This window comes from Pelophylax lessonae (genome assembly GCF_965119305.1).
Source record: "Pelophylax lessonae genome assembly, chromosome: 2".
NCBI classification, from domain to species: Eukaryota; Metazoa; Chordata; class Amphibia; order Anura; family Ranidae; genus Pelophylax; species Pelophylax lessonae.
The window spans coordinates 441,863,310-441,890,496 of NC_138769.1; the positions used below are offsets into that span (position 1 = coordinate 441,863,310).

The 27,187-nt window shown below is 44.9% G+C and overlaps 1 protein-coding gene across 1 annotated transcript in view; it reads left to right on the forward strand.

Annotated features, from left to right (window-relative positions):
• Positions 1-27,187, forward strand: part of ST6GAL2 (ST6 beta-galactoside alpha-2,6-sialyltransferase 2) — a 295,701-nt gene that overhangs the window by 217,532 nt on the left and 50,982 nt on the right. The window contains exon 3 of the mRNA XM_082246744.1: positions 10,357-10,454. Within this exon, the coding sequence (XP_082102870.1) occupies positions 10,357-10,454 (98 nt within the window). The remainder of the gene's footprint in view (positions 1-10,356; positions 10,455-27,187) is intronic.

Below are 27,187 nucleotides of genomic sequence, written 5' to 3' on the forward strand. Positions count from 1 at the left end.
GAGCGATATCCAATTTAGAAAACTTAAGTTAACATACTACGCCCAGTCCAACAAAATAATTAAAACCTTAGCAAATAGGCTTAAATCCCGACAAACCAAATCTAGGATCTCCCATCTTACTCAGTCACAAACAAATAACAAATTAACACATCCCCAAGCAATAGCAGATGAATTTGCTGACTATTACTATTCACTTTATAATTTGGAGTCAGATCCCACAATCCACAAACCCATAAATACAGATATTTCAGCCTTTCTAGAAAATCTTAATCTGCCCCGTCTCTCTGATACCCAACTCCAAATGTTTAATGCACCCATGACTGTTGACGAAATTCGAAAAATAATAACTTCCTTACCTCAAGGCATATCTCCAGGCCCAGATGGCTTCCCAAGTGAGTACTACAAACTATTTCAAAACACCCTCACGCCATTTCTACTTGATGTATTCCAAAAAGCGGTTGAAGTGTCATCATTCCCAAAAGAAATGCTAGGAGCATACGTGACCACCATCCCCAAACAGGGGAAAGATCCCTCGAAACTCGGAAACTATAGACCAATCTCACTGTTAAATACAGACCTCAAAATATTTGCTAAACTTCTGGCAAAACGCCTGCAGAAGGTACTACCCTTTCTAATCCGGAAAGATCAGTTGGGATTCATTCCCGGGCGTCAAACGTCAGACGCAACTAGGAGAATTGTAAATGTCCTTGATATAGCGGGAAAACGTTGGACGCCTTCTCTGCTGCTTACACTAGACGCAGAGAAGGCGTTTGACAGGATCAATTGGATGTATATGTCATCCGCCCTACGTAAATTTGGCTTGGAAGGCAATATCTATTCAGCAATTATGGCACTCTACTCCCAACCTACACCTAAAGTTTTCACATCTGGAACGCTTTCCAAATCCTTTAAAATTACAAACTGCACAAGACAAGGATGCCCTCTTTCCCCAACGATCTTCAGCCTATCCATTGAGCCTCTAGCCGAAGCAATAACAAATTCTCCCAACATACAAGGCTTCACCATTGGTGACACAGAACACAAGATTACTTTGTTCGCAGATGACATTATCTTGATGTTGACGTCTCCAGAATCATCCCTTCCTGCAGCCCACACTATCCTTACATGTTTCAGTAAGATCTCTTACTATAAAGTAAATAATTCCAAATCGCTGGTCCTGAATCTAAATGTTAGTCCTGACAAAAAAGAACATTTGCTAGAAAACTGCCCTTTCTCATGGACAGATGAGAAAATATCTTACTTAGGAATTACCATCACACCTCGCACCTCTGACCTTATCCATTCAAATTTAAAACCCCTAAAGCAAAAAATCTGTGAAGACCTTAATAACTTCTCAAAAATTGACCTAACATGGGGAGCGAGAATGGCGGTAATAAAAATGACCATCCTTCCTCAAATTTTATACTTATTTAGAGCTTTACCCGTCCCCATGCCCAAAACACAGTTGAATGCCCTTACAGGTATTATTAGGAAATGTATATGGTCAGGGAAAAAAGCCTGCATAGCCTTCGATGTACTCACTGCACACAAATCCATGGGAGGAGCTGGACTACCAAACTTACAAGCTTATTGGTGGGCCTCCAGGTTAGACCAAATAAAAAATTGGTGCACCAGTAGTGAAACCCCACTATGGGCATTAATTGAGGAAGATTTGGTGCCGACTAAAAGCCTAACACTCATGCTTCAGTGTGATTTATGGATACCTTGGAACTGGCCCAACATTCCCATCACAGTCAAAGCTTCTCTGCAGCTTGGAGAGCTATTTCCAAACTAACACCCACAGTGAACCTTTTCCACGCCTGTGATATTCCCATCAAGATATTAGAATCTAAATTTAAAAAACTTAATGTCACTAAGTTAGGTGATCACGGTCTATCACTCATAAAACAACTCTACAGTAATTGTAGACTTAAAGATAAAGAAGAAATTATCCAGGAATTCTCCCTCCCTCATGACCTGTCACTCACCATCTCTAAGATAATTTTCACTCTAGCTAAACATCCAATATCAGAACTACTAACTAATTCCCAAACATGGAATTTCATCTCCACTGTACCACCCCTAACTAAAGGTATATCCCTCTTTTACTCCTACCTTACATCTGATTCCCTTAAAACTAAATCGCCACATATGCTAAAATGGGAGAAAACGCTTAATCACTCCTTCACCCTAAAGCAATGGCAAATTGCGATCAATTCAACCCACAAATTATCACATTGTACAAATCATTGGGAAATGATGACAAAGATTGTAAATAGATGGTATTTCACTCCCTTTAGGTTATCCAAAATAAACCCCTCCCTTTCACCACTATGCTGGAGAGAATGTGGTAGAGTGGGCACTTTACAACACATTCTCTGGGAGTGCCCTTCCCTCACAAGCTTTTGGAAAGCAATTTTCAATTGTATGGCATCTATCACTGGAATCTTAACTCCGCCCAAACCAGAGTTGGCATTACTGAATCTAAATATTGAATAATACCCACTGACGTATAGACAAATGGTTGTACATCTCCTTTCGGCTGCCAGAATTTTAATATTACGTAAGTGGAAAACCACCGACACCCCAAATCTTTCTGAAGCAATCACCCTGGTTAATGAGAACTATAAGCTAGAAAAAGCTTTACCCTTAACGCATTAACCCATCACAAATTTCAAAAAGCTTGGTCGGAGTGGCCCTACTTAACACCTGATATTAGAAGCTTATAGTGTAACTCTTTGTTTTGCTTAGTTCTACTCATTCTGATCCTGTGGAGGATGAGGGTTGTCGACAATCCGTGGCTTGGTGACATTGTTCCCCTATGGGTTCTAGGTCGGGTGGTTCGACGCCTCTCTTCTCCTCCCTTCATCAGAATAAACTTTATTAACCTTTACATGCATGATGCCTAAGTACTTGTACGAAGCTAATACTACTGTTTGAACACTGTATTATCCACTTTTTGATATTGTTCTACCTTGTTGTGGTTATTTTTCTATATCACATTCTGTTAATGTGATTTTCTGGTTTTCATCTGTATTTGAAACTCAATAAAAAATTTATCGATTGAAAAAAAAAAAAAATCTCACAGGTGATCAAATACCACTAAAAGAAAGCTCTATTTGTGGGAAAAAAGGACGTAAATTTAGCTTGGGTACAGCGTCACACGACCGCTCAATTGTCCGTTAAAATAACGCAGTGCCGAATCGCAAAATAGGGCCTGGTCAAGAAGGGGGTAAAATCTGCCAGGGCTAAATTGCTTCATTTTGACTTTTCTGACACCATCTATGGCTAGCATTAGTAATATATCACATTTAAAAATCCCACACCGAATACATGAACATTTTACTGTGGATGTCTTATTAGTATGAAATGAAGCAACATTGCCACAATTTGGCTTAATATCCAGTGTCTAGGAAACTGATTATATTTATTTTGTTGAATGTGCTAAAGTTTGATAGTCTTTTTTTTTATTTCTTGCTCTGAGTAAACCTTATCCTTTCATGGCTTGTCTGTGTGAATCAGTGTCAAATAATTCTTGACTGCTATGTTTTAACCAAACTTATAATGTACAAAATAAAATACCATCTTTGGAAATTGAGGAATGCAAGTAGGAAAATTACCTGCAGGATGTGGCTGCTTTGTAATCAGATTGCAAGTGACACCTCTCAAATTGTTCCATATGAGCACATAGACCTGTGCAAGTAAATCTTTAGAAGAGAATGGGAATAATTCCACAATCTGGATATTTAAGAGGTTTTAGAAATATATTATTGACACTCTAACTTAAAGCCGAGCTCCAGCTTTTCCTCCCCAAAAAAACAGATGCATTGTGCATGTAAATAAATTACAATCCCACTGTCGGTTTCTCATTATCTTCAGCAGGTTTCTGTGTCTGTGATGCCACTCCTCCTCCTGGCTGAATTCCTAAGTTCTCTGACTTCTTGTTTCCTTGCTAAGCCAGTCCTGATACTATATGTCCCATGATCCTTTGATCCGCTGTCATTTCAGGGCTGGCTATGGGAGTCACTTGTAGCAGTTGTGGGAGTTGATGGGGGGGGGGGGGGTCTAAGGGCTACTGAGGGTGTTTCTGGGCCTTCATGAGGGTGGTGATTAGGGGAAGATTGGAATTGTATCATCCCCACCCACACTCACAACAAAAGCAACGAGCAAGAAGTGGGACTTTAGTCAGAAAATTAAAGTGATTCTAAAGGCAACTTTTTTTATTTAAAAAAAAAAATAATGAACATGTTATACTTCCCTGCTCTGTATAATGGTTTGTTATACTTTGCTGTTCTGTCTAATGGTTTGTTATTGTGACGGGAGTCACTTTGGTTCGGGGGGCCTGTGGAACCCAGCTTACCTTAGAGAGGTTGGGAAATCCCTCTCTCTTGACTTTTCATATTATTGCAGGAGTGTCTCATAGACCCTTGCTAGTTAGGCCGGATGGGGTTTGTTATTGTTAAGTACCTGCATTCCTTTGTTCTATTGTTGTTCTGTCTGCCTTAAGATAAACTTATTATGGGATGTATATGTGTATGTGGATTGGCTGCTAAGGGGGAGGGGTTGTCCCACAATGTATATCTGTTTGTGCCTGTGTTTCAATAAAGAGTTAGTTGCTTTCAGATCCATACAAGCTAAGTTCAGGCTAGTTTTTGTATGTACGGCGGCTGGAATCTCTATATATGTCCAGACTGGAGGAAGCTGTATACTGACGGAAGCCCGTAAGTACAGTGTGGGTCGCCGGTCCTGTTACACTGGTTGGCAGTGGCAGGATGCTTCCTGCAGTCTGGGACATCCAAATATGTACTGGGATCCAAGGTCCGGATAACAGAAGAGGAGAGGTACAGATATCCACTGCCATGGAAGAGGAATTCGGAAGGAGGTTGCGAGAGATGCGGATACAGCACAGGGGACCAGTGTCAGAGAAGGTCCTGCTAGGATGGTATGATTTAATCTGCTTTGAACTCTGGAAGGAAACGCTAGCCCGTGAGCAGCGACACCAGGGAAAAACCCTCCCCTCCATTCAGGAAAGGTACTGGTCGCAGTATGGATTGTGGGTGCTGGTTTTGGGAGATCAGCCGCACCAGGAATGGAAAGCTGAGTTAAGCAGGCTTGTCCAGGAGGAGATACGATTGGACGAGAGGTACAGAGCTCTCCGCTGGTATGTAACCCAAGTGTGCCCATGGACAGTGGACGACAGCCCGACGGAAGGCTTTGGCTCTGGCGGCCTGGGACTGTCATTAGAGAAGTTGTCAGAGGACCCTAACTTTGGGAGCAATTTGGACTGGCGATTAGAGGAAATATGGATTCCAGAGAAAAGATCCTGAACATTTTGGAAGTGCTCTGGGCACTGGAAGATATTGAGATTCTGGCCATTCAGGAATGGGAGCTGGAGATCGCCTAAAGACGGCTGCTAGACTCTGCTCAGCTCCAGCCATCATTACTGGGAGAGGAGATTGTAGGTCTCTCATCCCAGCAGCAGCAAACATCACTGGGAGTGGAGACGGTTGGTCCCCCTACCCAGCACCAGCCAGCGTTACCGGGAGAGGAGATTGTAGGTACCTTGTCCCAGCAGCAGCCAACAGCACTGGGGGTGGAGACGGTCAGTCCCACTACCCAGCACCAGCCACGGATTACAGATTTATCTGACTTTTCATCGGAGGATGATATGGATGATAAATCATCTGCCAAAGTGTTGGCACTGGGCCCGAATACCAGCAGCCCGTGCCTTGGACTTTCAGCAATTCCAGTGACTGAGGATTTAATAGACTTTTCTGCTGAGGAGGAATGTTTCAGTGAGCTTACAGCAGAAGAGCGGGCATCCAGGCCTAGCACTGCTAACCTCTGCCTGCAACAATTGGTGGCCCAGGAAGATGTGTGTAAGGCCACTGACTTTTCAGTTTACTTCCCCGCGGAACAGCGGGCATCAGGGCCTAACATCACTGAGCTCTACCCAACACCAACAGCAGCTTCAGCATCCCTAAGAGAAGAGGCAGTCAGCCTTGCTACAACACCACTGACAGGGGCATGGGGTTTTCTGCCAGCAGCATCTGTGGAGTTACAAGAAACTTGTACAGCAGAAGAGCTGACAACTGGACAGAGGGTCCAAGACCTCTGCCCCATGCCTGCAGCATTTCCGGAGGCCCAGTGTGAGAAGGTGGAGGTCCCTCCCCAGCAGCAGATGGCGCCCCAGAATAATGACACCAACCCAGCAGAAGAGCTGGCAACAGGGCAGAGTGCTGCTGCCCTCTGTCCTCAACTAACAAAGGATGGGTTTCCTGAGAAATTGGATGAGACTACAGTCTTCACTTGCATACCCCAGGGATTCTGGGCAGTCGGCCCAGATCCCCAACAGCCTGACAAAGTGAGCCCAGCCAGCCTGGCTTCTCTCCAGCAGCTGAAAGGACTCCTAGGAGAAGGGCCAGTCCACACTTCTCCCAAGCGGCGAGTATGTTCTACGAGAGAGGCAGAGGTTGGCTGGGTGAGTAACGCTGTGTTCCAGACAATTTGTTTGGAGTACTGTGTGGGTACAGACATTGGGGGACGGGAACTATGGACTAACTTCGAAGTCAACCCGTTTGGGGTCTCCTCCTGCTTTAGTCTCCTTCGGAGAGGTGAGAGATGTGACAGGAGTCACTTTGGTTGGGGGGCCTGTGGAATCCAGCTTCCTTGCTCTGTGTAATGGTTTGTTATACTTCCCTGCTCTGTGTAATGGTTTGTTATTGTGACAGGAGTCACTTTGGTTGGGGGGCCTGCGGAACCCAGCTTACCTTAGAGAGGTTGGGAAGTCCCTCTCTCTGCCCCCTAGGCTCCTCTTATGTGTAAGTCACCCTATGTCTATTAGAGGCACAGTGTGGCCAAGGAAATGATGGACTTAATGGACACAGGATATTGTTTGGATTACTTAATTGGTTGGATTTCTTAATTGGGACAATAATATTTCTGAACAGTGTCCCTCAGGAAATATATGAAGATGAAACATTTTACTTTTCAGATTATTGCAGGAGTGTCTCATAGACCCTTGCTAGTGAGGCGGGTGGGGTTTGTTATTGTTAAGTACCTGCATTCCTTTGTTCTATTGTTGTTCTGTCTGCCTTAAGATAAACTTATTATGGGATGTGTATGTGGATTGGGGGAGGAGTTGTTCCACAGTGTATATCTGTTTGTGCCTGTATTTCAATAAAGAGTTAGTTGCTTTCAGATCCATACAAGCTAAGTTCAGGCTAGTTTTTGTATGTAGGGCAGCTGAAATCTCTATGTTCAGACTGTAGGAAGCCGTATACTAACGGAAGCCCACAAACACAGTGTGGGTCGGCGGTTCCGTTAGTTATACTTCCCTGCTCTGTGTAATGGTTTGTTATAATTCCCTGCTCTGTGTAATGGTTTGTTATAATTCCCCGCTCTGTGTAATGGTTTGTTATACTTCCCTGCTCTGTGTAATATATTTATATATTTCCCTGCTATGTGTAATATATTTATATATTTCCCTGCTCTGTGTAATGTTTTTTTATACTTTCCTGTTCTGTGTAATGGTTTGTTATACTTCCCTGCTCTGTGTAATGTTTTTTTTGTTATACTTCACTGCTCTATGTAATGGTTTTGCTGAAAGCAGCCCGATCTTTTTTCTTCCCCTACTGCCACTTGCTAAGAGGGCACTCATGAACACAACCCACAAGAAAACGCTCACTTCTGTTACCATTCATTTGCATGTGTGCACTTCTGAATGTACGGTAACCCACAAGAAAATGCAAACCATGCCATACTTTTCAAAAACATGCGGCAACGAGCTTTGTGCTTGTGTTACCATTTGTTTGCATCTATGCATTTCCAAATGCACAGCAAACTGCAAGAAAATGTATGCTTTTATGTGCGCTTAGAAAATGCGTGGCAATGCGCAGTGCGCTTGCATTACCATTTGTTTGCATCTGTGCGTATACAAATGCACAGCAAGCCGCAAGAAAACACATGCTTTATCATGTGTTGGAAAATGCGTAGTAATGTGTTAAAATTTAGGCTGCATTCACATCTGCACATTTCCAAACGAGTGGGAACCTGCACAGAAAATGTGTGCTTTGCTGTGCATTTTGAAACCCCGTGGAAACGCATGTCGTGCTTGGGTTACCGTTCATTCACATCTGCCCATTTCCGAATGCAGGGAAATTTGCAAGAAAAAGCATGCATTTTGTGTGTGATAGTGGCACTGAAAGTCATGTGACCTTCGTGTGGTGCCGTGTGTACCAGGGCTTTCCAAATGCATAGCATCCCTTCCAGCAGCATAGCTAGCTTTCACAACAGGCTGTGTATGAAGGCATGTAGGTGTGACTGGGTGGGACTGAATGCTAATTAGGATGTATTCATTCCCACCCACCATCAGAACTGTGAAGGAAGTTATATCATTTGCAGTCTGAAAAGACTACAGAGAGTTGTGTTCTAGGCTAGAGATGGAGCAGGAAGTGGCTATGGAAGGCATTCTGTCTACATTAGACAATGCAGAGCGTCACATGGTACAAAGCCCCAACTAAAACTCAGAATAGAAGAGGGTCTGCAGACAACAGAGCAACATGGGACAGAGGTATAATCTATCCAGGTCTAGTGAATAGAAAGTGGAGTTTAGCTTTTAAGTCTGACTGTGGCCAGGCTATGGGTATTCTAATCTATCATGCACATTTTTTTTAACAAATGGTACACAGTGGGCTTTTTACCAGGGTGGTAACAGATTTGTGTTAAGGAAGGTTGTGCTCAAAGAAGTGATTTGGGAAGAATTATTTCTGCTGGGAGGAGCTGGCTGCTAAGCAGTCTCTGACTATTTTAATAAAGTTCTTCTTTAACCACTCGATGACCGCGTAACGAACATTTACTGTGACAGGTTGGCTCTATTGCGCAAAAACACATACCTGTACGTAATTTCGTGCAATAGCACCTAGGTGGCGCCCGCATGCCACCGGAAACCCGATTGCGCACTGATTGGAGAGAGGGAGAGCCAATCAGCAGGTCACCCGTGATCGTTCCCGAGAGAGGCAGATCGGTGTTCTGACAGGGGAGAAGAGAAGTGTTCTGCTATGCAGGAACATGGATCTCTGTCTTCCCCCAGTGAGAGCAACCCCCACACAGTTAGTAAGCACCCCCTAGGGACACATTTACCCTTTTGATTGCCCCTGATGTTAACCTCTTCCCTGCCAGTGTCAGTACAGTAACAGTGCATATTTTTTTAGCACTGATCACTGTATTGGTGTCAATGCTGATCGCCGCCTTTACTAGTAAACAAAAAGAAAAGAAAAAAAAAAATTCCATAAAAATATCCAATAGTTTGTAGATACTATAACTTTTGTGCAAACCAATCAATATACGCTTACTGGGATTTTTTTTCTTTACCAAAAATATGTAGCAAGATACATATAATGAAGAAATTAGATTTTTTTTACATATTTTTATTGGATGTGTTTTAGAGCAGGAAGTTAAAAAAAATATATATATTTTTTTTAAATTGTTGCTTTTTTTGTTTATAGCGCAAAAAATAAAGACCACAGAGGTGATCGAATACCACCAAAAGAAAGCTTTATTTGACGGAAAAAAGAACATCAATTTTATTTGCGTACAGCATCGCACGACCGTGCAATTGTCAGTTAAAGTAATGCAGTGCCATATCGCAAAAAAATGGCCTGGTCATTAATGGGGTAAAACCTTCCGGGGCTGAAGTGGTCATAGTAAGCCGCTTTGTATGGGGGCACTAGTGCATGCTTGCTCCCGAGCCCAGCTCTGTGTGTCCATTGAGAGTGTTCTGAGGTTTATACATGTCTGTCAGACTCCTCCTTGTGGCACAGCAATCAAAGCATAGATATTGAGTGCAAGAGGATATGGGTTTTATTTATTTGATTGGCACAACAATCAAAACATATTTAATGAGTACAAGAAGGCATGGGTTTTATTTAACCATTCTCTTCTAAACCACTCCCACCGTTAGCATAATTTAGCCACACCTGACTGTTAGTCGCGTTGCTCTCCTTTGAGTGCCCAGGGGTGTTTGAGGTCTTTACAGTCCTAGTGATTAGGGTCTAACTAGATTTGTTTTGTATGTGGTTGATGTATGAAGATATAAAAGCACTTATTATATTCTACCCCAAAAATAGAATAGGGATATGAAGTCCTAACAATTATATCAGCATTTATTAGTTTGCCAAAATTGTTCATTGCTGTTTATTCATTTCTGCAATGCACTAAAGTCTGAATGTTCTTGTGTTCAGAACAAGTGTCATGAATGTTCTCATTCCAGCTGGTAATTTATTTGTTTAGTGTTAATTTGTGCAACATTTCTGTAAATTTTCTTTTTAATTATTCTACATTTTATTTTTTGTTTAGATGGCCACGATGCAGTGTTGCGATTTAATTCTGCACCAACACACAACTATGAAAAAGATGTTGGAAATAAGACCACCTTGCGCATTATAAATTCTCAGGTAAAACACTAATAATGTATCGAAGTACCCTTTTAATGCACATCCATGTACATTTTTGGCACATGTGTTATACAAAGTGAGGGAGAGACAATTAAGAATATGTACTTTTCCCTTTTTTAGATGTATTTGTTAAAAACCCAAACTTGGCATTTTATTGCATTATGGGCATTGTGGTGGTCAGGTCCATGACACCCAGCACTTAACCGTGTCTCCTCAGACTTGAGGCCCGTACACACTAGTCGAAATTTGGCCGGGAATTTTCGTCCGTAGACCGATCTGCCGATTTTCGGCTTGTTAGTATGATGCTTCCGACAACCGACTCCGACTTTTCGGCCGAAAGAATCCTGGTGTGCAGGCTATATAATTTTTGTCAACCGTCAAAACACGTCCGATTTTCGTCTCATTAGTACAGATTTTGATGGGGAAAAATCTTATGAGCAAGACTAGGCATGCTCAGAGATGAAAGAACACATACAAAGCAATCTAACACATGACATCACTTCTGAAGTAGAATTCTGTAGTACGGGAAAATTCGTGTGCAGTCTAGAGCACATTCCAACCAACAGACACCACTCTGGACAAAAGACGGACGACCGGTCGGCGGAAATTCGTTGCGTGTGTACTAGGCTTTAAGGATTGTGGCAAAAAAGTACTGCGGGGAAAGCTCAGGATTAAGGCTCTGTGCACACCTAAGCGTAGTGCAGCAACGGCTGCTGCATTGCCTTTTTTTGTTTGCTTTTGTAGTGCATTAATTTGAATGGGCCTCCCTCCACTCCAAAAACGCTCCAAAGACACTCATGTACCAAATTTTGGTACAGAGCCAGGAGCATTTGCAGTGCTCAACAATCATGGCAAAATCTCACTTCGTTTGGGTTGCCATTAGGAAATACTCCCTATTTTGACGTGATTCTGGAATTGCGGGCAGAAACGCTCGATTCCAGTACGCTCAGGTGTAAAAAGAGCCGAAAGATGAGTATTGCAGCCTAAACTGCTGTTTTTTTTAACACCTGCTGCAGACAATTTTAATTAAAGTAAAATACATTACTTTTCACATTGAGAAGAAATAATTTGTTGTAAAACTGGGTATTTTATCTAACAAGAAAGATATTACTTTTAATCTAAAACTGTGCAGGGAATATAAATTGTATCTAGTAATTGAAAACCACTGTGAGGATTAAAATGTAATTTAAAAATGCAAACATGTTCCACCTGCAAAAACTGTAATTTTTTTTTATAATGCTTTGTTATTCATTTTTTCATTGATCGCTGACGGTAATTGTACATGACGTATATATAATTTTTGTATTTGTATATTAAGGGAGTGCTGCATTATGTTTATTTTTTGTTAATTACCAAACAAGGGGCTGCACCATTTACAATCCCCTTACTGTGCTTAAAAGCAGGCAATGTTTGGTTTTTAGATATGTTTTTCCAAAACTTGCATCGTTTTCTGAATTCTTTTTTAAAACACACAGACACATGAAGGGAGTTATTAGCAAGACTGCATGTATTAAAATCACTGAAATTTCCAAGTTTTCAGGATGAATGGTTTTGCAAGATCTTTCTTTGCAAATCTCTTTTTAAAATTCTGAAATAAGAAATATTAGGTGTATACCATCTTTAAGCCACAGTGACACCCAGTGGTGTACATATGTCATTTAAATAAACCAAGTTACTTTGCTTGTGCATAGACAGATTTTTTTTTTTTTATAGTTTACTAAGTGTCGGTTCACACTATGGCGACACAACTTAGGGGCGACTTGAACAAGTCGCTGTGCACCGCGACTTCGGCGCGGCTTGCACTGACTTCACATAATGGAATTCAATGCAAGTCGCTCCAACTTCGGCCAAAAGAAGTGCAGGAACCTTTTTCTAAGTCGGAGCGGCTTGAGTCGCTCCTATTAGAATGGACAAGTCGCCTGACAAGTCGGAGTAGTGTGAACCGGCACTAAAATGGATCCTCTCACACCTTAGCAGATGAAAAATATAAATATTTCTCTTTTGTTCTTTAACGAAGACAGCTCCTGTCATTCTTGACCTTTGGGTTATATTGCCTCCTACAGGAGTAGGACACTAGGCAGAAAAAACTTCTGGCTACACCCATGGGCAGTCCCAGGGGGTATACTCCCTCTCCTTGCTATAATCACTCATTTTTTTTCTGCCTAGTCATGAGTAAGGACCTAGTTTCTTGCTGGGATCTTTGGGCCTGGCACAATTTGTTAGAATTTTTTTCTTCCTGGATTTTTCCTGTGAGATCTACTATCAACTGCCAGACTTGGCGACGGGCTGAATTTTCTAGATCCAGTGGTCACCCCAGTCTGGCAAGAGAGCGCGTGCAGGCCTCAGCTCCGCGCTAGATCAGCTGCGACATAGTCCCACTGGACGGGGGCTGGCCCTGTGAGTTTAACGTCCCATGGCCTTGGCCTAATTCGCAGTGTTCCTCCTGGCCGATAGCCCCCATTTCGATGCAGAGGAGAATCTGTCTGGAGCGGTGCCCACCTGGTTCCTGGTATTGTGAGTAGCTGTCCCCCCTCTGCCCCTGGAGGGTTTTGGGGTGGATGTGGGCCCCTCCTTGGGACATTCGGACCCGCGGGTTCCCCTCCTTCCCGCAGGCACCCCCCCCCCCCCCCCCGTTTTTGCAGAGTCCCTCAGCCTGCCCCTCCTCCACATACACTGGGGCTGTTTGGGTGGTCTGGTCACTGGCCTGGGATGGGGGCAGGGCGCTGACTGGTCATGGGGGTCGGGGGGGTGCGCGACCGGACGATCGACTGTTTGTGGGGGGGGGTTTGTACATGGTGGAGGCTCCTGCCAGCCCCCCCCACATCCTGCATGGATTGGTCCTTGAGGCCTAGTCTCACAGTTCTGGGTCCCTGTATGCCTCGTGTTGTAGCCTGTGTATTCTTTTACACAGCGGCCATGTTGGTGTAGTCCAGCGGCCATTTTCTTGTGGTTTGCCATTGCAAATAGTGTCAGCAATGACAGTGGAGCCCTGTGGGTGGCGATTTCGGCGGTTGGAGCCCCTCCTTATACCCTGGTGTTGACTCCTGGATCATTTAACTTCCTGATCGACGCATGTGTAGTACAGATTCTCCTGGTGGTTACATTGGTCTATGTCAGTGGGTGGTGAGGCTAATGGGGTCCTCTCCCTCTCTGCTGAGGATCGCTCTGTGCTTTGTTCTTGGTGACCGGGTGGTGCTGCCAGCACGGTGGGGGTTGTCCATTATGAGTGTGTTACACTTTTTTGTGGGGTCCCCCTAGTGACTCATGGAGTCTTTGGAGCACATTTCTCCACCTGATCCCCTCTCTGAGGCTGTGGGGCCCTCTGGGTCCCAAACCAACCAGCCATGCACTGACGGAGGGCTGTCCTGGAGTCCCTTGTGTCCCAGGTGGAGGCAGCTTACGGGCGATGGGCTAGCAAAAAAGTGCCCCTGCCTCATCTGTCTCATCATATCCTAAATCTGATTCGGCCGCCGCGGACGTAGGTTACCCTTCTGGGTCTGCGACTACGCGCCTGGCATTCTCTGATAGTGAGGATGATTCCTCCACGTCTTCGACCGCACACAAAAAGGCGCTGGTGGATGCACTCCTTGTATCTGTCACCAGCATTTTCCTCGCTTTGCTGTTGGGAGAGGAGCATTATCAGTTTGTGGCATTACCCTTTGGTCACGCCTCAGCTGCTCGGGTCTTCACAGAAGTGTTGGCTCCTGTGCTTGCTTTGCTATGCCAACGGGGATCGCGGTACTGGGCTACTTGGACAATCTCCTTATGCGAGCGGAGTCTCCCTCTGCTCTGGTGGTGAACCTGAAGATCACAATAAAAACTCTGTGGGAGTTCGGCTGGATTCTGAATTTTCAGAAGTCTGCCATGGTTCCGTCCATAAAGCTGGACTATTTGGGCCTGACTTTGGATTGGCCGTAGCCAGAGGGCTCTCCTTCCTCTGGACAAACTCCTGAAATTGCAGACTGCAATTCGCCTCCTGCTGTCCAACAAATGGTCATCCCTCCAGACTTGCATGCAGTGCTGGGCCTGATAATATCTACCTTTGAGGCGGTTCAGTTTGCACAGTTTCACACGAGGTACCTGCAAAGGGAGATTCTGACCAAGTGGAACAAGACTCCGCAGTCTCTGGGCAATCAGATCCTGCTGAGTCCTGGAAAAAAAGGAGTACCTGATATGGTGGCTTCACTCTCTGGCGCTTTGGCTGGGAAAATTCTTCCTCCCCTTGTATTGGACACTGGTCACCACGGATGCCAGCCTGTCTGGCTGGGGAGGTGTCCTCAGCAAGAATTCTGCTCAGGGGATCTGGATGCTGGAAGAGTCCGGACTACCGATCAATGTCCTGGAACTCCGAGCGATCAGACTGTGTCTGGATCATTGGATGGATCATCTTCAGGGATTCCCATTGCGCATTCAATCTGACTATGCCACGGCCGTGGCTTATGTCAATCACCTGGTGGCTCTGGAGGTAGCCGGCATTCTAAGGTGGGCAGAACAGTTCGTTCCAGCCCTCTCTGTCGTACACATTCTCGGGGTGGAAAATTGGCATGCGGATTACCTCAGTCGGCAGGCGTTGGACCACGGGGAGTGGTTGCTTAATCCGGAGGTGTTTTATCAGCTGTGTCTCCACTGGGGCACCCCCAAGGTAAATCTGTTGGCATCTTGGCTCAACAGAAAGGTTCAAAGGTATGTGGCTCGGTGAAGGGATCCATTGGCGGATGCCACAGATGCGCTGTTGGCCCCGTGGGGTCAGTATCAGCTAATCTACACCTTCCCTCCTCTCAAGCTTCTGCCCAGACTCCTATGCAGGATTGGGGCAGGAGGGATTCCAGTCATTTTAGTGGCCCTCAGACTGGCCCTGCCAGGCTTTTTACGTCGATCTGGTGCGGCTGGTCGCCGACGTTCCTTGGAAACTTCCTCACAGGGAGGATCTGTTGTCCCAAGGACTTAACTTCCATTCTGCTTTCCAGTCGCTGGCTTTGACAGCTTGGCTGTTAAATACCAGGTGCTATTGGATAGAGGTTTGCCTGAGTTGGTGATTCCTACGTTGTTAAAAGCTAGGAAATCTACTTCGAGGAAGATCCACCATTGTACGTGGAAGACATACATTGCATGGTGTGAGTCTTTTGGGGTTCTCGTGGCTCGGATCTTAACCTTCCTGCAACGGGAGTTGAACAGAAATTGTCCTTGAGTACCATCAAGGGCCAGATATCAGTCTTGGCGGTCTTTTTCCAATGACGTCCGTTGCCGCCTTGGGAATCTAATTTGGTGCTTTCTACAAAAGCCTCCTTTTGAAAATATTCAGGAGATTGCCCTGCTTTTGCTGTTCCAGAAAGTGGCCTTTTTTGATGGCTATCACCTCTGCGCGTAGCATGTCGGAATCACCTTATCTGGTGATTCACAAGGATAAGATGGTGCTTCGCCTCGGTCTGTCATTTCTTCCTAAGGTGGTCTATGACTTTCATTTGAATGAAGACATTGTCTTGCCTTCCCTGTGCCTAAACATCCGAAGGAAATTGCCTTGCATACCTTGGATGTGGTCTGGGCAATTAGGGTGTACCTGGCAGCTACGGAGGCTTTCAGAAAGTCAGACTCTCTCTTTGTGCTCACGGATGGACCTCGCAAAGGGTTGTCCGCTTCCTCTGCGACCATTTCCAGATGGATCAGAGAGACGATGGTTCGGGTATTTTCTATTAGGAAGCATGTTCCGCCTTTCCCTGTCAGGAAGCTCTCTACTAGGGTGCCTCCTGGACCTTCCATCATCAAGCATCAGTGACGCAGGTTTGCAAGGCGGCCACCTGATCATCGGTGCACACTTTTTACAGTTTTATAAAGTGGATGTTTTGGCATCTGCGTATGCTTCCTTTGGCTGCAAGGTTTTGCAGACTGCTGTTTAACCACTTCTATACAGAGCAGTTACACCCCCTTCCTTCCCAGACCAATTTTCAGCTTTTGGCGCTCTCACACTTTGAATGATAATTACTCAGTCATGCAACGCTGTACCCAATCAAAATTTTTATCATTTTTTTCACACAAATAGAGCTTTCTTTTGGTAGCATTTAATCACCACTGGGTTTTTTATTTTTTTTTGCAATATAAGTGAAAAAAGAGCGAAAATTTTGAAAAAAACACATTTTGTTTTGTTTCTATTATAAAATTTTGCTAATAAGTAATTTTTTTTCATAAATTTGGGCCAAAATTTGTGTGAAAGTTATAGAGTCTACAAGCTATGGTGCCAATCATTGAAAATTGATCACACCTGATGTACTGACGGCCTATCTAATTTCATAAGGCCCTGAAATGTCAGGAAGTACATATACCCCCCAAATGACCCCTTTTTGGAAAGTAGACATTCCAGGGTATTTAGTAAGAGGCATGGTGAGTTTTTTGAAGTTGTAGTTTTTTCCCACAGTTCTTGGGAAATTGAAGAAATTATTTTTCTTTTTTTTTTTTTTACACAAAATTGTCATAATTACAAGTTATTTCTCACACACAGTATATGCATACTTGCAATTACACCCCAAAATACATTCTGCTACTCCTCCTGAGTATGGCGATACCACATGTGTGAGACTTTTACACAGCCTGGTTACATACAGAGGCCCAATATTCAAGGAGCACCGTCAGGTGTTCTAGGAGCATAAATTACACATATAATTTCCTAACGACCTATCACAATTTTGAAGGCCCTGGAGCACCAGGACAATGGAATTACCCACAAAATGACCCCATTTTGGAAAGCAAACACCCCAATGTATAGTCTATGAGGCATAATGAGTCTTTTGAACATGTCATTTTTTTCCACAAGTTTTTGGAAAATGTGGAAAGAAAATGAAAATGCATAGTTGTCAATTTATAGGATATTTCTATCATATAGCATGTACATAGCAAAAATAACACCCCAAAATACATTCTACTACTCCTCTTGAGTATAGCAATACCACATATGTGGGATGTTGTCACAGCATAGCCACATACAGAGGCCCAACATGCAAGGAGCACCGTCAGGTATTTTAGGAGCATAAATTACACATATAATTTCATTACAACCTATCACACTTTTGAAGGCCCTGGAATCCCAGGACAATGGAAACCCCCACAAAATTACCCCATTTTGGAAAGCAAACACCCCAACACATAATCTAAGAGGCATGGGCTGCAGATAGGTACTCAGGTACTCTGATGGGCTGCAGACAGGTACTCGGGTACACTGATCAATAATACTCCAGAAAGGTACTGGGGTACTCTGATGAGCTTCAGAAAGGTAATCAGGTATTCTGATGGGCTAGAGACAGGTACTCGGGTAATCTGACGGGGTGCAGATAGGTACTCGGGCACTCTGGGCTGGAGACAGGTACTCGGGTACTCTGATGATAGGTACTCAGGTACTCTGATGACAGGTACTCGTGTACTCTGATGACAGGTACTTGGGTACTCTGATGACAGGTACTCAAAGTACCCGAATACCTGTCATCAGAGTACCCGAATACCTGCCATCAGAGTACCTGAGTACCTGTCATCAGAGTACCCGTGTACCTGTCTCCAGCCCATCAGAGTACCCGAGTACCTGTCACCAGCCCATAAGAGTACCCAAGTACCTGTCATCAGAGTACCTGAGTATCTGTCATCAGAGTACCCGAGTACCTGTCATCAGAGTACCTGATGGGCTGGTGACAGGTACTCGGGTACTCTGATGACAGGTACTCGGGTACTCTGATGACAGGTACTCAAAGTACCCGAGTACCTGTCATCAGAGTACCTGATGGGCTGGTGACAGGTACTCAGGTATTCTGATGGGCTGGTGACAGGTACTCTGGTACTCTGATGGGCTAGTGACAGGTACTTTAATGGGCTAGTGACAGGTACTTTTTTTTTTTTCATTCAATTTTTATTAAGTTTAAAATAATACAGACATAACATAAGTCAACACAGCAAGCATAGCAAAAATGTCAAGTTGCAATGTGGACAGTGGCATCATATAGGGTTACAGGTAAGATACATAGTGAGGAAGTTAGCTATATATATCTCAATATTACTAAGACAATGAGGCAAGCAAGCATCGCAGCATTTGTCCAGGATGTGAGATGAGATAGGGAGGAGGAAGGAAGGGGGGGGAAAGGGTAGAGAGGAAGGAGAAGAGGGGTGGAACTGTGGTAATAGGAGAGGCAGGGGAGGAGAAGCGGAAGGAAGAGAGGGAAGAGGGAATGTGTAGTGAGAATAAGGAGATTGGGAGAGGGAAGAAGGGAAGGTAGGAAGGGAAGGAAGAGAAATGCTGCAGTTTCTAAGACTTAGACATTGCGGTTACTCAGTATGAGAGAATAACAGGGTAACACTTTCCCAAGGAGCCATATCCAATAAAAGGGCTCATATGTATGCAAGTGACATATAAACAATAACATCAACAAAATGAAAAACATCAACAGGTCAGCAGAGCATTAAGAGTATCCAGTAAACAACTAAACAGGTATGTCAATGTTTACCCGAGATCCAGGAGGACCACAGGGCCCAAGCTTGATCAAATTTGGCGCCATGGCCTGATTTGTAGGCAAGCAGCTTTTCATAGGTGTAGTTAGTTTTAACCAGGGCAATAACCTCAGAGGCATTGGGTACCACATTAGATTTCCATTGTCTAGTTATGAGGTTGCGAGCAGCCAGCAGTATGTGAGTAACTACAGCGCTGCAATCCATGGGAAAATTTTCAATCCCTATATTTAGTATTGCCAGTGCCGGGGAGGGGCGGGTCAGCACCCCAGTAATACTTGAGATTATGGAGAATATTTTGTTCCAAAAACTTTTTAGGTGTCTACAGGACCAAAACACATGGGTGAGGTGGGCTACTTCGCCGCATCCCCTCCAGCACAGGGGTGAATAGTCAGGCACAAATTTAGACAATCTATATGGCTTAAGATTCCACCTCAGATTTATCTTTTGCGACAATTCCCAGTGGTTAGTACACGATGAAGATTGTCGGACGGAGCGAAAAGCTGCTTGCCACTGTTGATCAGTAAATGTGTCTTCCAAATCCTTTTCCCACTTCACAAAGGGAACAGTTTTACAATACTCCAATTTGCGCTGGAGAAAGTTGTAAAAGAGGGAGGTCCCTTTAACCGAGCGTAGGCTACCCAGTAGGAACGTCCAACCCTGTGATGTCAAATAGATATGGGGGGATACCAAGGAACGAAGGAAATGAGATATCCGAAGGTACAGATATTGGTCGGTGGTTGGGAGTGAGTATTCTTCCCGCAAACGGAAAAATGATTTCAAAACGTCCCCAGACAGGATATGATCCACAGTGGTTATACCCCTGTTGGTCCAGCTCCTAAGCGAGGCATGAGGAATAACAAGTTCTAGCACACCCACCGGCACAGGGACTCTTACCATCAAGGGGGGTTGAAGCAAATGGGCCGTGAACTCGTGCCAGGTCAGAAGGGAGGCCTGGACCCAGATGGGGAGCGTTTTCAAAGTCATAAGACGCCACATATCCGCCAAAAGCACCGTCCGGAGGGGAAGGGGAGAGCATATCTCAGCTTCCATGGTACTCCACACTGTTGAGGACACTGGGGCCACCCAGTGTTTCAATTGGGCCAAATGTGAGGCTAGAAGGTAGTTCTTAATGTCGATCATGCCCATACCCCCTGCAGACCAGCGCTTAATCAAGAAGGAGTGGGCACTCCTCTGTCTCTTGCCTCTCCACACCAGCCCTTTGAGTGCTGCTTGTAGCGAGGCAAGAGTTTTGTGGGGTACCGGGATCACCAAGGTTCGAAATACATAAAGAATCTGGGGTAAGAGGAGCATTTTGAACGAGGCAAGGCGGCCCGACCAGGTAAGTTCAGTATTCGAAATTCTGCGGCTTTCTTGTGCGATTTTGACAATTAAGGGCTGGAAGTTAGCTTCAGCCAGCAAGTCCACCCTGGGAGTCAATTGCATTCCCAGGTACGGGATGCTGTGTTGTTTCCAGGTATAGGGGTATAAATTTTGTAATTTCTGACATAGGCTATGGGACATACCCAGAGGGAGAATTAAACATTTCGTAAAATTGGCTTTATAGTAAGAGGCTAAGCTAAATTGTTGCAACAGGGAATGTGTAGCCGCCAATGAACTTTCAGGTTCGGACATAAAGATAATGACATTGTCCATGAATAAACTTATAACATGTGATCGGGAGGAGGTGGCAAGACCCTTAATATTCGCTGAGGATCTCACAGCTTCCTCCAGGGGTTCAATGAGCAAGTTAAAAATTGAGGGCGACAACGGACAGCCCTGCCTCGTCCCGTTTGTAATAGGAAATGACAGTGAAAGCATATTTGAGGTATATACCTTTGCTGAGGGGTTAGAATACAGTGCTAGAATTGCATGTAAAATGGGACCATGAAAGCCAAATCTCTGTAACACCCTAGTCATATATGTCCAGTGGACCCAGGTGAATGCCTTCTCCGCATCCAAAGAGAGCAGCAGAGAAGGCACCCGACCGGATCCAGCCCTGTCCACAAGCCCTATGACCCTTCTAGTAGCATCTGAGGCCTGACGGCCCTTGACAAATCCCGACTGATCCGGATTGATAAGATCTGGTAAGATAGGGTGAAGTCTAAGGGCCAGAACCTTAGCATACAGTTTTACATCGGTGTTCAATAACGATATTGGCCTAAAGTTAGGAGGAGACATTAAGTTCTTTACCAGGCTTAGGCAATGTAACAACATATGCTTGAAGCATTTCACTAGGCAGAGAGGCAGAGGACACCGCAGCCACGTACACCGAGGCTAAGTGTGGACTGAGGACTGGCGCAAACTTTTTATAATAAAGATTGGGGAGGCCATCAGGTCCTGGAGATTTCCCCGTTGGTAGTGTACGGATGGCCCGTTCCACCTCATCTGTGGAGATTGGGGCATTAAGCGCTTGCAATTGAGAGGGAGTGAGAAGTGGTAATTTGATGGAATCTAAGAAGGAAGAAATTAGTATATCAGTTGGTTGGGGGGTATCAGTGTCATTTTTTAGATTGTATAGTGATTCATAATAGCTGGCGAAAGAGTCAGCTATTTCCTGAGGGTTTGTGATTTTTGTGTTATTGACAGGGTTCAAAAGATACGCTATTCTACTCTTGATGCGCCTGGCTTTCAACTTGTTTGCTAGTAATTTCCCTGCCTTGTTTCCGGCAGAGTAATGGGACAGCTGGAGAGCTCGAAAGTACTTATCCTGTTGCTCTACTTAGAGATCTCTCAAATTTGATCTTTGCTCCCTTAATTGTTGGGCTAAATGGGGGGATGGGGACGCTTTGTTCAGGGGTTCTAGGTGATTAATCTCAGCCAAGAGTTGGTCCAGGTGCCGTGTCCTCTGCCTCTTAAGCCGTGCACACATCTTAATGAGAACACCCTGTATAAAGGCTTTGTGAGCACACCAAACTATTGTTGGATCAGAGACCGATCCCGCATTATGCTGAAAGTATTCCCCAAGGTGCTTCTCGATTTGAGAGACATATTGAGGAGAAACTAAGACCTGGCTGTTTGCCCGCCACAGATATGCGGGGCCCGGAGAGTGGGTTTCCTGAAGGGTAATAGTCACCGGTGCGTGGTCGGAGCAAGTAATGTTATGAATATCCGAACTCTGAATGTTTTGTAGCAGATGTTTGTCAACCAATACCATATCAATGCGGGAATAAGTATTATGGCGTTGGGAATGAAAGGAATAGTCACGTTCGCCTGGATGTAGGCACCGCCAGGTATGGAACAGCTCCGCCTCATGGAAGAGGGCCTGTAGAGCAGGAGGGGGGCATTTAGGGGTAGAGGAGATGTCCAAGTTGGGGTCCGCCGTCAAGTTTAAATCTCCACACACCACAACAGAGCCATATTTGTGCTTATCCAACATGCGGAACATTTTTCTCCAGAAGTGCGTTTGGTGGGTGTTAGGGGCATATGCGTTAAGAACCGTAAACGGGCATTGTTCAATTCGCATTGCAAAATTAGGTAGAGTCCATTTGGGTCCACCAAAAGTTTGTGCAAGGAAAAGGCCACGGAGTCTCTAATGTCTATTAATACACCCTTGCGTTTTTGTGTGGCCGAGGCTGTGAAAATGTGCGGAAAATTCTTATGAGACAGAGTAGGGGGCTGAGAATGTTGAAGATGGGTCTCTTGGGTGCAAAGGAGATCGCTTTTAAGTTTCATGGCCTCCCTCCACATGGACGTCCGCTTGGCAGGGTGGTTGAGGCCATGGACATTAAAGGAAGCGATGGTTATGGTCATGGTGCAAGTGTAAGCAGGCTGATTGCGTTACCTGGTCCACTGCTACACTGGAGGGGTATCAGAGAGGACTCCCAGTAGTGTACCCGTTGAAAAGGAGAGCAAGGATCCGTGGCATCCGGAATCATTTCCTTAGAAGTCAGGTTCTTCATTACGATGTTGCTGACCAACAAAAAAATAAACGAAACAAAAGGACAAACTTGGTAATTTCAAGGCAAGTGTAAAAAAGAGAGAATAAACTCGTGAGCAGGTATACTGCACATATTTCAAGGGGGTAAAAGGTGGTCATGGTGGCCAGATTGAGGAAGGAAATCTGTGGTTTAAAGCTTGAGATGGCGATCCCTTGGATGATTTTTTCCCCTTTTTCCTATGAGAGACAGTGTGCCACTCCTCAGATATTGGGGAGATACGTCCAGAGGGTTCCGGAGGGGCAGAACCTTGTTCGGGGTGGATACCCCAGGATTGTAAAAGGTTTAGGCCATTCTGCAAGGATGTGACGACGTGCGCCTTGTTGTTGTATGTTATGGTAAGTTTCACAGGGAATCCCCATCTGTAGATAATAGTGTGATTTCTCAGGATTTTAGTAAGCGGGTGAAGAGCCCTTCTTTTCTGCAGCGTGTGCTGCGACAGATCTGCAAACAGTTGAATCCTAGAGTAGGGTTCTGGGGCTGGGGTCATCTTCCTAAACGCAGACATGAGGTTGTCCTTAACGTGATAAAAGTGAACCCTCATTAAGACATCTCGGGGAACATCATCCGGCAGATATGAGGGCTTAGGGAGGCGATGGATTCTGTCGATGACAAGCTCAGACACTGGGGTAGCTGGAAGAACTGGCAAGATAAGGTCGCGGGCGTACTGATCCAAGTCCCCTGGATGCACGGATTCCGGGACCCCCCGATTTTAACATTTTTCCGCCTAGAGCGGTCTTCCATGTCTGCGATTTTGGATTTGAGCTTCTTTATTTCTTCTTCATGGCCATAGTGAGAATCAATAAGCTCATTGTGTAAAGCAGCAAACTCCCCCATCTTATTCTCAACTCTGTCCATGCGGCCTCCCAAGGCCTGTACTTCTACCTTGAAGGAGCTCACACACTCCATGAGATCTGCGTGCATGGAGGCCCTCAGGGACATCATCATGTCTTTGAGCCTGGTTTCAGAAACCGGTCACTCACTTGTGGGGAAAGTGTCTATATTAGGGGACAACTCCCTCGTGGAGTCCAAAGAGAGTGACCCCCTTGGCTTACCTCCGCCGCGTGCGTATCCTCCGACAGTCGAGGTTTACTTTTCACCGGGCTTCTCGATAGTGGAGTGGAAGCCGCAGGAGACCGAGGTTGGCCCGCTTTTTTGTGCCGAGGAAGGCGGAGGGCTGGGCGAAGACTGAGAGGTCCCGCTGGACGAGGCCGGAGATCCATCGCCGCCACCATCTTGGCTGCGCTGCTTGTCCTGGGCCATAAAGAAGTGTTGGAGCTGCCGCGGCTGGCTGGGATCTTTCTTCTTTTTGGCCATCAGGAATGAAGGTGAGTCTCCCCCGCAAACCATTGGCAGGAAAAAAGGAACTTTACAGGGTGTAGTTACGCCGATGGATGCCGATTTCCTCCCTGGTCTGGCGGAGCTGTAAGCTCAGACGTCCATGCAGCTACGTGGCGACCACGCCCCCCAGTGACAGGTACTTTGATGGGCTAGTGACAGGTCCTCTTTATTGCGGCAGGGGCAATCAGTGTGTTTTGGGGTGCACTGTAATCGGTAACTAGCTGTTACCACAATCTCCTCCTCACACAGGATCAATGTGTGAGGTGGAGAACACGGTGACAGCTAGTTACTGTGTTCTCTGTTGACATTCTGTGACCGGCTGTGATTGACAGCCGGTCATGTGGTAAAAAGCCAATTTCATTGGCTCTTTACCTAGATCGGGGATGGGCTCTGTCCAAGGGACGAGCCTCGTCCCCGATCGCCCGCGCTGAGGAGAGAACGAGCGGCTCGTGCTGGAGCCGCTCATGTGATCAGCTGTGATTGACACAGCCGATCACGTGGTAAACAGCCAATTTCATTGGCTGTTTACCTTGATCGGGGATGGGCTATGTCCGGGGGACGAGCCTCACCCCCGGGGGCGCGCAGTAGCGGGGAGAGCTGGCCGCCGTCATATGACATCGGCCCGGATCGGTAAAGCCTTCCTGTCGCCGTCATTTTACAATGAGGTGGTATGGAAGTGGTTAAGAGGACCTGATCCTCTTTGAGGGTGTATTGTTTTTTTTTAAGGTGGGCTCCAGTTGTTTTGGTTGTTGCCTGGTTGGCTAATGTTTAGCCTTGGGAATTTTATTGCTGTCTCACACCCCTCATGTTTAACACTGCTTTGGGACGTCCCAATGGTCAAGAATGACAGGAGCTGTGTCCATCAACAAACAAAAGAGAAAAATGGGATTTTTGACTTACCGTAAAGTCCATTTCTCTGATATTCATTGACGGACACAGCACCTACCCCTCTGTGGAGTTATAATTCTCCTGACACTGCTTGTAACAAAACTGAGTGACTATAGCAGGGAGAGGGAGTATACCCCCTGGGACTGCCCATAGGCGTAGCCAGAAGTTTTTTCTGCCTAGTGTCCTACTCCTGTAGGGGGCAGTATAACCCAATGGTCAAGAATGACAGTTGCTGTGTCCGTCAATGAATATCAGATAAATGGGTTTTACGGTAAATCAAAAATCCCATTTTTTTTTTTCTTACTTTGGCTGCTAACAAGGAGGGGAATTTTGAATTCTAAAATATATCATACAGTTAGTGAACTATGTGTATTTTTTAATGCTCCCTTAAGTAAGACAAATACATCTATTATTTATAAAGAGGCTTTACTTAGGCTGGAAGCATAACCATCATTAAAAGATCTCTATAAATCATTTCATTTTGGTAAACAGATTTTAGCACTGGTTATTTTGCATCAATAACCTGCCACTAGATTTTATTGCATCACGATTTTTTTTTTTTTACTTTGTTTAAAGTTATCATTCCTAGTGCCACTGTGTGCATAGTGTTTAAAATGATGATAATTTATACCTTTGATAAAAAGTTTTAAGATTACAGTTAGGAATAGATTTGGAGTAAGGATCACGTTCAGGGGGTCAGTTTAAGGGTCAGGGGGTGACATTAAAATGTTATTAAACCCTCAGCGTTTTTTGGCCTAACACTATGAGCACGATAGAAAAAGTAAATTATTATTTTTAAATTCTTAGCCCAGCACTTTTTCAACTTTCAGTGCTGTTGGCTCCTGCTCTCTCAGTGCTGCTTCCCTGAACTTATTGTCTTCACAGGAAAGCATTTACAGTGGACAGTGCAGTCTCCAGTCTGTTAGCTTGAAAAAGGGAGGGAGGAGGGGAGTGCCTTGCCATTTTGCTATAATGCTAATAGGCTATGTGTTTCTATTGATACAGTGTAGAGAGGCACAACTCTAGTCCCTGATTCAAGGCTAACTATAGGTCTATTATTTGAAATAGTGGGGCCCTGCACAGCCTTCACAAGGGGCCCCATGCACCCCCTGCTAACCTGCACCCTTTGCATCCCCCTTTACTCCTTGCACTGCACTCCCTGCATCCCTCATTACTCCAGCACTCAGCATCACCTGTACTTTGCATTCCTATATCCCAGCACATTACATTCTGCATCCCCCCACTACTCCCACTGTACCCCTATTACACTGCACTTTGCAGTACTCGGCATTCCCAACTACTCTATCTGTATCTTAATTATACCTCACTCTGCAGTCCCCTTTATTCTGCACCCCCTGCATTTCCCACTATCCCACTAGCTGCATAGTCCATTACACCTCACTCTGCACCCTTGGCATCCCCCAGTACCCTACATTCATAAACCCCCTTCATCTCCCACTACTTCACATTCTACACCCCCCACCTTACACCTCCCTCTGCACCCCACAGTTCCCAGTACCCCGCAATCACTTTACCCTTCTTTTTTATGCCTACCAGTGATGCTGGTTTAAAGTGGAATGAAACCCTCCTACAGCCAAGGAAGCTCCAGTCTTAGCCTCATTTTGATTTACAGTTGCCATGGTGCTGCACATTTTATCAGTTATGACATCAGCTATTTAAAGGCTTGACAGTTCGGTTGGGAGCTTACATAAGCATACGACTAAATGTAACAGATATCATTTAAGACATCATGTTAAATTGATGGGTTTAGTCACTCTTTAAATATACTGTATGAAGAATCTGTTGAAAGTTTTAGAACAACATTGCTCAGCATAGTTATATACATGTTAATCAAAACGGTATGGTGCCTTTAGGAAACTAACCAGAAACTGAACCCTACATGACTTATCTGTTTTGGATGGTGTTATCCTTTGAATGCTATGTCCAAAAAAAAGAAAAAACATGTTCCACACTTGTGCTACTCTTATGAAGTCAGCTTATTTCTTATTGTTTCCTCTACACAGATACATTTTTATGCGCTGCACAGCGAGTAGGAATGTGTGATATAGAGAGATGTTACCTAAGCCC